This window comes from Miniopterus schreibersii, assembly GCF_964146895.1.
Source record: "Miniopterus schreibersii genome assembly, chromosome: 7".
NCBI classification, from domain to species: Eukaryota; Metazoa; Chordata; class Mammalia; order Chiroptera; family Miniopteridae; genus Miniopterus; species Miniopterus schreibersii.
This window is the reverse complement of record NC_138108.1, coordinates 51,174,631-51,189,175: the sequence shown is the minus strand read 5'-3', so window position 1 is coordinate 51,189,175 and position 14,545 is coordinate 51,174,631. Positions and strand designations below refer to the sequence as shown.

At 34.7% G+C, this 14,545-nt stretch overlaps 1 protein-coding gene across 5 annotated transcripts in view; it reads right to left on the bottom strand.

Annotated features, from left to right (window-relative positions):
• The window catches only part of WDSUB1 (WD repeat, sterile alpha motif and U-box domain containing 1), a 58,583-nt gene that overhangs the window by 38,762 nt on the left and 5,276 nt on the right, over window positions 1-14,545 (bottom strand). For 2 of the 5 annotated variants that reach the window (XM_081141739.1, XM_081141740.1), the window contains exons 4-6: window positions 10,905-10,997; window positions 6,613-6,706; window positions 17-50 (exon numbers count right to left, since the gene is read on the bottom strand). In XM_081141739.1, coding sequence (XP_080997865.1) covers window positions 17-50; window positions 6,613-6,706; window positions 10,905-10,997 — 221 coding nt within the window. Of the gene's footprint in view, window positions 1-16; window positions 51-6,612; window positions 6,707-10,904; window positions 10,998-13,086; window positions 13,151-14,545 lie in introns of all 5 variants that reach the window. The other 3 variants (XM_081141743.1, XM_081141742.1, XM_081141741.1) reach the window with 2 other exon arrangements.

The window sequence follows — 14,545 nt, the reverse complement described above, 5'->3', positions numbered from 1 at the left end:
ATTTTGAAATACTTACAATGTCATACACTATGACAGACTTATCCACAGATCTTTAAAAGAAAAAAAAAGCGAAAAGTTCTATAAAAACAAAGTATAGCATTTATTAGTATTTTAAAATCATTTCAATAACTTTAGAAAAAGCTGAAATATTGATATACAAACATTTAGAATGTACTCTTTATTCATATGTATAAACTTTTATTCAAAACAGTTCATGCCATATATGAAATTTATCAGAAAATTATCCACTTTATTAAGCAGTAGCATATGTTATTTATACTCTTAGCCTTACAGAGAATAAGTATTTGTCATGTATAAATAAGACGCAATTCCATATCAAGTTAGTAACTCAAAGGGAAAAACCAGTACAAGGAAAAGCTTTTACTTGCTACTTGGTTTTTGTTTCGGATATTCTTTATCTGAAACAAAATGTTCTTTATCAGTGATATGGCTGTGCCTTAATTATGAATCAATGTATATGTCTTGATTGGGACTCATTTTTGAAAATTATAATTCTAAACTTGATAGAAACTCTACATGGTTTCGGTTAATGGTATAAAAATTAAAAACAACCATCAGGGGTTAGTCTAGTAGTAGAAAAAAATCATCATACAAAAAAAGTGTAATACTACACAAAGTACATAATTAAAAACAACAGATAAATATGCTTCTATATGATATTTTCGCCGTTTGTACTTATATTAAAAGGTAGCTGATGATAGTCTAACCACAGAAGTCATACCTATGGAAGTCTTAAAATTCCTTTCAGCCCGGCCGGGCGTGGCTCAGCGGTTGAGCATCGACCTAGAATCCAGGCGATCGAGGTTCGATTCCCCGTCAGGGCACATGCCCGGGTTGCGGGCTCGATCCCCAGTCGGGGGCGTGCAGAAGGCGGCCAGTCAATGACTCTCTCATCATTGATGTTTCTATCTCTCTCCCTCTCTCTCCCTTTCCTTTCCTCTCTCTGAAATCAATAAAGATAAAATAATAATAAAAAATTCCTTTCAATAAGACTTACAATTCCTTGCTTAGTAGGCTATTCAGTGTTGACTATGCATCTTGACTGCAGAATCTTTGTCATATATTCAAAGTAAAAATTATACTTTGAATGTTCAAATATAAAATACAAGAAAATGGGAATCACACAAATGCATTCTAGAGGTAAAAAACATAGTTAAATGCTAAATTTTGGCCAAAAAACTAAGAAATCATACTCACACCTAACATTACTTGAGTATGTATATACTAGACATAATTTATAGACATCCTTATTTAGTATTAAGCCCCTCAATGTACAAGGTATTATTATTGATATTACTGGAATATCTAAAATTCTTAGGGAAAATTTCATTATTTCTGAGCATCCTAGAAAAGAAAACTAAAAGGAAATACCAATTTCTGAGACTAACACTAGTACAATTAAAATTAATTCATCCTAATGATTTATCACTTGAGAAGCTGGATCATCATTAGTAATCTTATAAGCACTGTATTGGGAAAACAGAAATGAGGGCGACAAGCAAGAGTTTACATATGGGGATAGCAAACAATAAGACTGGAGAAATACCATGCTTGTGGACAGGAAGAATTAACATCCTCAAATGTCCATACTACCCAAAGTGATCTACAGATTCAATGCAATCCCTATAAAAACATCAATGTCATCTTTCAGAGAACTAGAACAAATAATCCTAAAATTTATATGGAACCACAAAAGACCCCAAATAGCCAAAGCAATCTTGAAAAACAAGAACAAAGTTGGAGGTTATCATGCTACCTAATATGAAACTATGTTACGAAACTATAGTAATCAGCATGGTACTGGTATAAAAACAAACACAGAGATCAGTAGAACAGAGAGAGAATCCAGATATACACCCATGTCCATATGGTAAATTAATCTATGACAAAGGAGACAAGAATATACAATGGGGTAAAGACAGGCTTTAATAAATAGTGTTGGGAAAACTGGAGAGATACATGCAAAAGAATAAAACTGGGTCATTTTCTTATACCAAATACAAGAGTAAACTCAAATTTTTAAAGACTGGAATGTAAGACCTGACACCATAAAACTCCTAGAAGAAAACACAGGGAGTAAATTCTTTGACATCACTCTTAGTAATATATTTTTTGGATATTTCGCCTCAGGCAACGGAAACAAAAGAAAATTAAACAAATGGGGATACAATCAAACTAAAAAGGTTTTGCACAACAAAGGAAACCATCAGCAAGATGAAAAGACAACCTACTGAATGGGAGAAGATATTCGCCAATAATACATTCAATAAGTGGTCAATAGCGAAAATATGTAAGAAATTCATAAAACACCAACAAACAAACAATCCAATTAAAAAATGGGCAGAGGACCTAAACAGACATTTCTCCAAAGAGGACATATGGACAGATGGCCAAGAGACATATGAAAAGATGCTCACCATCACTAGTCATAAGAGAAATGCAAATTAAAACCACCATGAGATATCACCTTTCGGAATGGCTATCATTAATAAATCAATAAACAAGTGTTGGCAAGGGTGTGGAGAAAAGGAGGACCTTGACAATACCATGCTAAGCGAAATGAGTCAGAAAAAGCTAAGAACCATATGATTTCACTCTTATGTGGGATATAAAACTGAAACTCAGAGACACAGACAACAGTGTGGTGGTTACCAGAGGGAAGGGGGTGGGGGGAGTAAAGAGTAAAGGGGGCTAAATATATGGTGACTGAAGATGATCCGACTTTGAATGCTGAGCACACAATGCTATATACAGATCATATATCATTGTACTGTGCACTTGAAACCTATATAATCTTATTACCCAATGTCACACCAATAAATTTAATTAAAAAAAATAAGAATTACAAAATTAAATCTAAAAAAAAGAATTGCAGATTGCCCAAGTGCTGGGTTTCCTTGGCTGGACACACATGGAGATACTAAAAGATTTATCCAGTTCACATAAATAAATAAATAAATAAATAAATAAATAAATAAATAATCTTCAAGAGCACAAACATTGTCTTACACATCCTTTTACATGCCCTACTGCAAGTGGCAGAGATCTGGGCACAGTAAGACAGGCATAAATACTTGCTGAATTTCATATAATCATCTTGTCAATTAACCTCTCTACTTAAGGGTGAAATGCATGATATGTCCTCCCAATACAATAGGAGAAAATTCAACTTTACTTAAACTTTCCAATGACTTCAATTCTAGAGCAAAGGAGAATATAAATGCTTTCTGTTAATAAACTATTTTCATCTTTTGAGATAAAAGAGTCTTCTAAAATAATGACAACTGCCCAGCCAGCAAGGCTCAGCGGTTGAGCATTGACCTAGGATCCAGGGGATCTTGGTTCGATTCCCGGTCAGGGCACATGCCCGAGTTGCGGGCTTGGTCCCCAGCGGGGGGCCGTGCAGGAGGCAGCCGGTCAATGACTCTCTCATTATTGATATTTCTATCTCTCTATCTCCCTTCCTCTCTCTGAAATCAATATATACTTTAAAAAAATAAATTAAATTAAATAATGACAACTAATTATTTGGCAAGGACTGGGGTATATGGGGAAAAGAACTATCAGTCTTAGTTTAGTCTGGAACATTTTAAGTGGAAGTTAGGTGCCTGGATATCTTGGATGGAGCCAAAGTTGCTATGAAGAGCCATGAATGTGGATCTGAATGTTATGGCCTGTGAGATCAGACAGGAACATTTTAGAAAATTCAATGGCAGGAAGGAGAAAACATACAAAGTATTCAAACAGAGAATATAAAGTAATTAAATCATGCTACTGTGTCCCAAGCCATTTGTTTTAAGCACTATAGAGCTTTGAAAAAATAAAAGTCAAGGTTAAAATTTTCAAGAGAGAACAGAAATTAAAAAAAATGATACAGTGAACTTGAAAAAAAATAGCCAAATAGAAATTCTAGAACCAAAAAATAAAATAGCCAAAATTAAGGACTTGTCAACTGATCAGTTTCATAGCACATTAGATGAAGAGAGAATCAGTAAAGGGAAACTATTCAGAATAAAGCACAAGAAATATAAGAATGAAAAATATAGAAGAGAGAATAAGAGACAAAGTTTACAGTAAGAAAGTATAATTTGCATGTAATTGAAGTGCCAGAATCAAAGGAGAGAAATAAAAAATCTAGATACATTAAAGTGTCTAGATTTGAAAGTATCAAAGTATCTAGATACATCAAAGTATCTAGATGTAGAAAACCACAGACAAAAACAAAATTTTGTGAGTAGGTAGCAGGAAAATAAAATTACAACTAAAGGAACAGAATAAAACTGACTTCCTTCCCTATGGCAATACACAAAAATAATGTCCTAACTTAGGTTTATTATAACAAAGCAAGGTTGGCTTAACATTTGAAAAATTGGTATAATTTACCACACTAATACAACAAAAGAGAAAAATATAATCATTTCAAAAGATGTAGAAAAATCATTTGATAAGATAGAATACCTATTCATAACAAAAATTATCCTTACAAACCAGAAGGAACGGAAAAGCTAATAAAGCTTATATCCCAAAAACGTACAGTGACCATGCTTAATAATGAAAGCTTTCTTTTTGCAATGAGGAATCAGACAATGGCTTTTATCACTATTTCCATTATCTTGGTAGTGTTAGCCAGATCAGGAAGGCATAGAAGATATTCAAGGTATAAGGATTAGAAGAGACAAAAACCATCATTAACAGATGATGTGATTTTGTACATAAAAAATCCAAAATTATTATTTTTATAGATAAACCCATTTCTTTCCATATAGATTCATCTATATTAGCCACATCTTTTATAACAGCAACAAAAAATTAGGTACCTAGAAATAAATCTAATAAAAGATGAGGAACCTCTGTATAGAAGACAATTATTAAAAGAAATCAAGACAAATAAATGGAGAAATAGTCCATCTTCATCTATTAGAAGACTCAATATCATAAAAATATCAATTCTCCCCACATTTATCAGACACAATATAATCCCAATCAAAATCTAAACAGGTGTGTGCAGAGGGGGGAATTGGAGGCAATTTGACAAGCTAATTATAAAATTTATACTTAAGTGTCAATTTATATAGAAGCTAGGAACAACTGAAATATAAAGCCTTAGAAAATAGAATGGTAGGAGAGTAAGGGTGGGTAAACAGAAAAATAGAATAGCAGGCTGAGAAACAGACCCACACACGTGTGATCAATGATTTCTGACAAGGTAGCATATCAAAGTAGGTTTTTCAATATACAGTGCTGGATAACCCTACACCCATATGGAAGGAAATGAAACTGAATTCCTATCACACATCCTACAAATCAAATTTGAGGAAGAAACAACAAAGAAAGTTTTAGGAGACAATACAGGAAAATATCTTCATGACCTTAAAATATAAACAAACCACTGCCCTGGCCGAGGTGGCTCAGCTGGTTGGACATCACCCTGTGCACTGAAAGGTTTCCAGTTCGATTCCCAGTCAGGGCAAATGCCTGGGTTGAGGGTTCAATTTCCGGTACGGCGGGGTGTGCAGGAGGCAGCCGATCAATGTTTCACTCTCACATTGATGTTTCTCTCTCTCTCTCCCCCTTCCTTTCTTTCTAAAAATCAAGTTTTAAAAATCTTTTAAAAAATTAGAAAAGGAACTACTGAAATTATAAACTGTAAAAAGGCAAATCCATAAGGTAGGAAAAAATATTTGCAACATGTATAACCAATAAATGGCTCATATACAGAAATATAGAAAGAAGAAAACATATTTAACAACAAATCAGTCAGAAAAAGATAATCCAGAAGAACAATGGGCAAGAGACTTGAACAGGCACTTCATAAAAGGGGAAATATATGTGGCCAATAAAATTCTGAAAAGATTCTAACCTCATTGTTTCAGGAAAATGCAAATTAAAGCCATGGTAAGATAACACTTCACATCCATCAGAATAGCTAAAATTAAAAAGATCCACAATACCAAGTATAGGCTAGGACAGGAAATAACACTGCTATAGGAGTATTCAGCACTTGGAAAACAACTCGGTGTTACCTGCCAAAGTTGAAAATACAATGATTCTATGACCCATCAATTCCATTCCTATGTATTTATCCCACAGAAACACATGAAAACATGTGCAACAGGAGATACAGATATATTCATAAAATTATTATTGTAATGCTCCCAAGCTGGAAATAGTCCATATGCTCATCAACATTAACATGAATAAATTACAGTACATACATGCAATGGAATATTACACAGCAATGAAAACTAATAAACTACGGCTATATGCAAAAATATGAATGTCACAAACATCATGTTGAGTAAAAGAAGCCAGATATAAAATAATTCACATTATATGATTTGTTTTAAATCAGTTTAAAAGAAAAAAGCAATGCTGCTTAGACCTGAGGTGCTGTCACTGGAAAGAGACACTCGGAAGAGGAGGACTTCTGGAGCAGAACCAGCAATGTTCTACTTCTTGACCTGACTAGTGGTTACAGGTTTGTATCACAGTAATTTATCAAGCAATTCTCTTATGTTTTACGCACTTTTCTATATGTCTGTTCTATTTCATATCAAAATTGTTTAAAGAAATTAAAACTAAATAGCTTACCCTGAGACTAACATCTGCCCATTGTGAGAAAAAGCACAAGCCAGAACAGGAGCGCTGTGCCCACTCAGTGCACTTTTATATTTTAATTCAAAGCCTGCAAATAATAAGGGGAGAAAAATTAGCAAGCTGGCCTTGCTTAGGATTCATTCTTAAGTCAAAAAACTATTACACTTATTTATTCAATTAATCTTCGAGTGCTTAAAGGACACAAATGCAAAAAATCGTCAAGAAACTCAGGTATTGGAATGCAGTATGATTAAGTGGTTTCAAAAGTTCAGAAATGCGTAAAGAAAATTGTGTACTCAGCAAACACTAGACAGAGGGTTGCTATAATTATCAAATGTTTAAAATATATAAAAATTTGAAGTATATTACAATCTTGGTATTTAATTTTAAAATGTTATATATTTTAATTAATATACATATACCAATTGCCCAAATGTCTAAAAAGAATGAGATACCTGTAGCTTTTAAAATCTGATGTTAAGTATTTTCTCATTTCATAAATGAAAAATGGTAATTTATACATCCTATGATTCCAATATATCTTATAATATGCATGCCAAGTATGATAACACTAAAATCCTTTTATGCTTTCTATAAACACTTGAAAAGAAATATCACAACTATTTTAAAGGTAAACCAAGGGAATTCAATATATTGTAATGACAACCTACACAAATAATTATTAAAAAGAAAATTGGCCCGGCCAGGTGTGCTCAGGGGTTGAGCATCAACCTATGATGCAGGAGATCATGGTTCGATTCCCAGTCAGGGCACGTGCCTGGGTCGTGGGCTCAATCCCCAGTGGGGGTCTTGCAGAAGGCAGATCAATGACTCACTCATCAATTGTTTCTCTCTCTCTCTCTCTATCTCTCCCCCTCTCCCTCTCTCTCTCTGAAATCAATAAAGATTTTTAAAAAAGAAAAAGAAAATTGGTGTGAGGGGACAAGGAACTAAGTGAAATCTATAATTTCCTCAGACCTAATAAAAACTTTTTTGAAGTGTTAATGGCTCATAAGGATGGCAAGCATTTACCTAAACTCAAAGGTCATTAGAGCAAGTGTCAACAACAAATAGGTTTTCTTCTTTACTATTAAATATATATTTAATTTCTATTCAAAATAGAAAAAATATATATATTTTTATCCAGGAGAACCGATGTGGGCATTAAAAGCACTCACTATGTGGAACATATAGATCAACAAGTAGGCATATCGATCAGAGCAAAAATGTTAAGCTGCCAATCAAATGAAGACCACAAAACTTGCAATATGACCATAAGAAAAGGTTCTATTCTCAAATATAAGATCCATATGTCTAGCTACTTCCCCCCTACATATAAGCAACTAAAATTAGTTACAAGTCATGACAAATGCTTTATTAAAAGGCTTTAACTGCACGTCTGTAAATTGTTGTTTTTTAAAGAATCAGTGGAAAGACATTTTCCAGACAATGTATGAAAAGCTTTACTTTTGAACAATTTTATTAAAAATATATTGTTTTACCCTGGCTGGTGTTGCTCAGTGGTCAGAGCATCAGCCCTTGCACCAAAGGGTCTCGGGTTTGATTCCTGATCAAGGGCACGTGGCTGGGTTGCAGGTTTGATCCCTGGACCCAACCAGGGTGGGTGGATGAGGCAACCAATTAATGTGTCTCTCTCACACTGATGTTTCTCTCTCTCTTCCCCCTCCCTCCCTCCCTCCCTCCCTTTCTAAAAATCAATGGAAAAAATATCCTCTGGTGAGGGTTAACAACAACAAATACATATATATAGTGTTTAGAACATCTACACAAGTGATATTCATGGCTTCTTTTTTTTTCAAAATTGATTTGAGAGAGAAGGGAAGGAAAGAGGAAGGGAAGAAGGGGGAGGGCAGGAGGAAGAGAGGGAGAGGGGAAAGGAGACAGAGACAAAGAAAAAAACCTTGCTGTCCCACTTATTCATGCATTCATTGGTTGCTTCCAGTATGTGCCCTGAACCGAGATGGAACCCACAACCTTGGTGTATTGGGATGATACCATAACCAACTGAGCTACCCGGCCAGGGCTATTCATGGTTTCTTATAAGAATTTTACTTTGATAGGTAGGAACAGAAGGAAGAGGTAGGACAGACGAAAGAAGTAAAGGAACTCTATCCACATCAGCAAGTAACTAAATACATTAGAAGAATTACTAAGTGTAACCTAATGTGCAACGAATTAACTAAATTTCCACATAAAGAAATGCATCTATTTCCTGGTAATAGGCCCTTCTCTACACACTAGTATAATGACAAAGATTCTCTCCTTGACAACTCTGCCAGGCTCTTATGTGCCCTCTTCTCGACTAGTCCTTGATCTTGGCCTATAGAGACATGAACACAGTTTCTAAGGGCTCAAGGTTGCATCCCCAGGATGACCCTAGCCCCCTTAAAGTGCCTGCCTGAGAAAACTCAAGGCTGTCAAAAAAATTTTACTATGGGTTTCAGCCAACACCTGAAAATAGGGCTCCTGACTCCCAGGCTCAGTGGGGAGGTAGGAGCTTACCTTTCACAAGCTTCAATTAGCAAACCCAGATGAGTTTCACATGGAACAATTTCACCTCTTCCTGCTTTCTGTAATTTTTCACTTCCTTGACTCTACAGACCACCCACTTAGCCACCTCATTCCATCATTCTTCCTTTAAAAAGCTGTCACCTCTGTATTATCTGAAGTAGAGTTCAGTTCATGCTGGACTTTTTCCTATTGCAATAGTATATTACTGGTTAAAATCTGTCCTTACCACTTTAACTACTGTACCTCTTTGTTTACCTTTGATAATAATTATGAACAACAAAATGTAGTCTGTGATATAACTGAAACTTAATAGATAATAAAATATTTTTAGGCATCTGAAGCAGATGGCCAATTGACCCTGTATTTCAGAATTTCCATTAAAATGGTAATAAATGAATTAATAAAGATATAAATTCACATCAATGAAGAGAACAGGAAGGAGGCATCAGCAAATCAGAAATTAAAAGCAAATTAATTGATGAGGTAGTTTAGAGGAGTAACAGCCCAGAATGCCAAGAGAAATTAATCTGCCTTAGGAAACCCCAAAAGACTTGGGACTATCAACATCCGGGAAAAAGGAAAGCCTGAATGACACAAATACAGACCTAGAAAAAGTACCTAAAAGTTTATGAAACACTCAGTATCTTCCTCCAATCCCTCCCTGACCCACCACAGCATGTTGCTCCACAATCAGATGCTCCCCCCGGCAAACATTTCTAAGGAAAATAACTGCCAGGGGAGATGCATGGCAGGTCCAGAGCTAAGAAAACCCAAATTCTCTAAGCCCCCAGCTCTTCCCAGTAAGGGCCAACAGCCCGCCTCCTTAACTAAAGGGAAGCCAGCAACAACAAATCACCATGTGCACAGACCTTCTAAACATCTTATCATTGTCTAATTCTTAAATGTCAATAGAATACAAGATCACCAGACATTTTCTTTAGGTAGCTACATGAAAGGAAAAGATCAGGGTAAACCAAAAAAATGGCCCAAGAGCAAACAAAGATGATCAGGGGGGAAAAGGAAACTTAAAAACAAAAAAAGTCTCTCATTGGTATCCTGAGTTTTTTTCAAGGATCTTGCATTCATAAAATAAAAGGAGACTATGACAAAGAAACAGAGAAGATGAGCTTTTAGAAACTGAAAATGTGATTGATGAGATGAAAAAAATTCAAAAGAAAGTTAAAAGATAAAACTGAGGAAATTTTTCCATAAAGTAGAAAAAAAGATAGAAAGATAAATGTGTGTGTGGGGGGGGGGGGGGACAAAGAATCAGAAGGACCAACACAATTAATGGGAGTGATACAAAGAGAGGAAGTAGAGACGAAATTATTAAAGAAATAACATAAAGAAAGACTGTATTCCAAAACTGAACGACTTCAGTTTCTTGACTGAAGGAATAGTATGATGCATGAGGAAAAGATCCCCTCCCCAAAAAATAAACTATAACTACAGTGAATAAATATAAAATATGCTAGTATAAACAGTATTTGTAGACTCTATGAAAACCACCAAAAGACTTGAAAACAGATAAAGTGCAAAATGTAGTTACCTCTGTGTGTGCTGGTGGTGAGCTCACAACCAGCAGTGAGCAAAAAATTTTTAAATCATTTGTATGTATTACTGACTAAAAGTTCTTAAAACATTTTAATAATCACTCTTAGGTATCCAGAGTACTTTAGGTAAACATATTAATTACAATAGAAATTTTATCTGGATCACAAATAATTTTAGAGAGCTACTCATTGAATACATACCTAAGATATGGCTGAAAGAAACGACCCAAATTTTGATCTGGCAATCCTGACCACATGATGCTAATCGAAAGCACTGAAGACCTTGCTCTCCATCTAAAAAGGTAAATTTGTTAAAAATAAATACCTAAGAATTGATAAAACATTTAAACCAAAAAATTTTCTTATACTGAGATGTTAATTCTATTCATATGAACCATGCAAGCAATATTAATTACCTTATACCATATAATGAAATGTCAGTTGAAGAATTTCTTTTAAACAAGGTTCTTCAAAAGATTATAACTTTAGCTCCTAAAGTTGTTACAACTAAATATCTTTTTATTTAGCTTCCACTAAGAATATAACAGAAGGCGCCCGGCCGGGCATGGCTCAGCAGTTGAGCGTTGACCTAGGATCCAGGCGATCGGGTTTGAGTCCCGGTCAGGGTACATGCCCGGGTTGCGGGCTCAATCAATGACTCTCTCATCACTGATGTTTCTATCTCTCTCTCCCCCCCTCCTCTCCTCTCTCTGAAATCAATAAAGATATATTAAAAAAAAATATATATATATATATATATATATATATAATAGAAGGCTGCAAGGGCCAGTACTGAGTCACTAAGCCTCAGGCATCCTCCAAACCAATTTTAGAGTCCATGAGGTTAGCACTGATAGAAAAAATGTCGGTTATGATATGAATGTTAAATATTTATTCCCAACTTAAGGATTCAGCCATTTCTTAAAAGCTTAGACTATACTTATATGAAATAATAATGAGATTTTTTTCACATTTGATTTAATCATAACAAAGGCTGGAATTATATAAATCCAAAATAATATCAATTCAGTCCATTTGATTTGGTGGCAAATATTACACAAATTAGGGAATGTAATCAATTAGATTTGGTGTCTCCAAATAACCCCCACTAGTTTTTTATGCTTACTTGGATAATTTCAGGTATTACTATATACCCACCAGATAAGTTCCTAAATACTGGTGGATAAGCTCTGGCTGGTTTGGCTCAGTGGAGCGTCAGCTCATGGACTGAAGGGGTTACAGGTTCAATTCCCAGTCAAGGGCATGTACCTCGATTGCAGGCTCGATCCCCAGCCCGGGTCAGGGCTCATGTGGGAGGCAACCAATCGATGTGTCTCTCTCACATCGATGTTTCTCCCTCTCCCCTCCTCCCTGCCTCCACTCTAAAAAAATGTAAATGGAAAAAAATATCCTTGAGTGAGGATTAAAAATAAGTAAATAAATACTTGTGGATAATGTAAATATTGATATCAACTCAATTTTATGAGCTCACCTAATACCACAGATCAGTTTCATCAAACAAAGTTTCATCACTCACATGCAGTAAGACCCAATTAAGAAACTTAGTATCCATCTTAAGATTGCACTCTGGTTTTGTAAATATTCAGTACATGGCACTTAAATAAAATATTTTATATACCTGAGTATATAAAATAAAATTTTTTCTATGGACTCTGTCTTGTTGACAGCACATACACTTCATTAACATGACAAATTAACTTCCTTCTCATTGAAAGTTTTTCTAACTTGATGGGACTTCCACATTTCAACAGCATTTTGGTTTTTAATAGCACAGGTTCAGCCAAAAGGCATCCCTTCTGAGAAAGATACTGATGAATATAAACAATTCCTGATTATCATTAAGCCTTTTTAAGGCAAAACATTTGACTCAATAAATGGCTAGACTCAGGAAAAGTTTTTTCATTGTTTGACGAAATAGATCCTTTGAGGTTAATTCTGAACTTTAAGTAGTGAGAATTCAGCTAGGACAATGGAAAATTATGGATCTTAAAACATGCCTATGTTCAGTAGATAAATATAATATTTAGAAATATACTTTTCTTCAGGAAGATATTTAAATTGTAATAATAACCTAATCCAAGTTTTCTTTATCATTTAAAAACTGGAGACAGAGACAGAGAGAAAGAGAGAGAGAGAGAGATAGGATATGACTTTGGGTGTTGGGCACACAATGCAATATACAGATCATGTATCATAGAAATGTATTCTTGAAACCTATATGATCTTATTAACCAATGTCACCCAAATAAATTTAATTTAAAAAAGAAAAGAAAAACAAGCTAACATCCAATCTCCATTTACAGGCATTCCTCTTTGTACTGCACTTCACAGATGTGTTTTTTACAACAATACTGCAACTCACATTATTGCCATACTTGCTTTATTGTGCTGGTCTGGACTGACACCACAGTATCTCCGAGGTATGCCTGTATACAAATTAGATGTTATCAAATGTCCTTCCTCCTAGTCTAGTGCTATTCTCACTATAACTTCCTTTTCTAGTTGCCTGCTTTATTTCTAAGTAGGAATACCTATGCAACAGCCTCTCTAAAAGGTAAGACATATTTGGACTGATGTTTAAAAACTTTTAAATTCTCCAAATTAAAAAAATTGGGCTTTTTTGTAAACTATAGAAGTTTTATAGGTATACAACAGTTGCTTAAAAAAACAACTGTAGAGAACTGATTTATCCTCAGGCACAAACAAGATTATTTTTCCTTATTTGAGCAAAATATCGCAAAGACAGAACAGTCAATATATCATAAGTATTTACTGATATTAACAAATACCAATTTAACAATAACAAATTAAAATTACGCACTGTGTCTTAAGAAAACACAGTAGTTCCCACAAATTCCTATAACAATCCCTTTTAAAGCACATATCAATCAATCTGTTTCAGGAAATTTACACAGGGTTAATATCTCAACATAAGTTGAACTAAAGAAACTGAAGAGGCACAGATTGGAATTACACTGAGAAATATACTTGGACATATACTCTAAAGGCAGGCTAAGTATGTAGGTATTACAATTATTTTAGAATCTCACCTAGAATTCTGTGCCTGGTTTAATGAACCTTTCCAGGCCCCACCTGCTGCCAATCCCTCTAAAGACAGAACAAGGATGCCCTTAGTTTTACTCTAATATTAACATAATAATGGTATTTGAACTGAAAATCTATTTCAGATCATTTAGACTCAACAAGGAAACCTAAATCTCCCTACATTTCTATAATTCATCAAAGACTTATTGGGAGCATATAAAATCTGGAGCAGGTGCCACAGAGTGGAACAAATGGTTCTTGTCTGTTACAAGATGGTCTTAGACTAAAACAGCATAAAACAGCATATTAACAAAATAAATCATAATTAAACTAGGTAGGGAGTTTAATACAAGAATGGGTTCATGAAAAGGACATCTGTATTAATTTGCTACATGTTAAAACATTGAAAAACAAAATTTCAGCAAATCATTAAAAAGATTCTTACTCATCAGTCTTCCTCTCAAGGCTTACTATGAACCAGGCTCTAGGAAACACACCCAGGCCCTGTCCTCACAGAGCTTTCAGTCTAGGAAAAACACCATCAAGCATAATCTATATAAATAAACATATAAGTAAAAGTTGTGAGACTACTGTGAAAGAAAAAGTATGGAAATAAAAGGCTATCAAAATGCTTTAGACTGAGTTCAGGAGATAAGAGCAAGGGAGGCTCATCTAAAGGGACTTATTTTCCGCTGAAATCTAAAGGATGGTTAAGAGTTAACCAGGTGAACGGTCCACAGAGAAAAATCTTAGAAACACTGAAGGAATGAAATAAG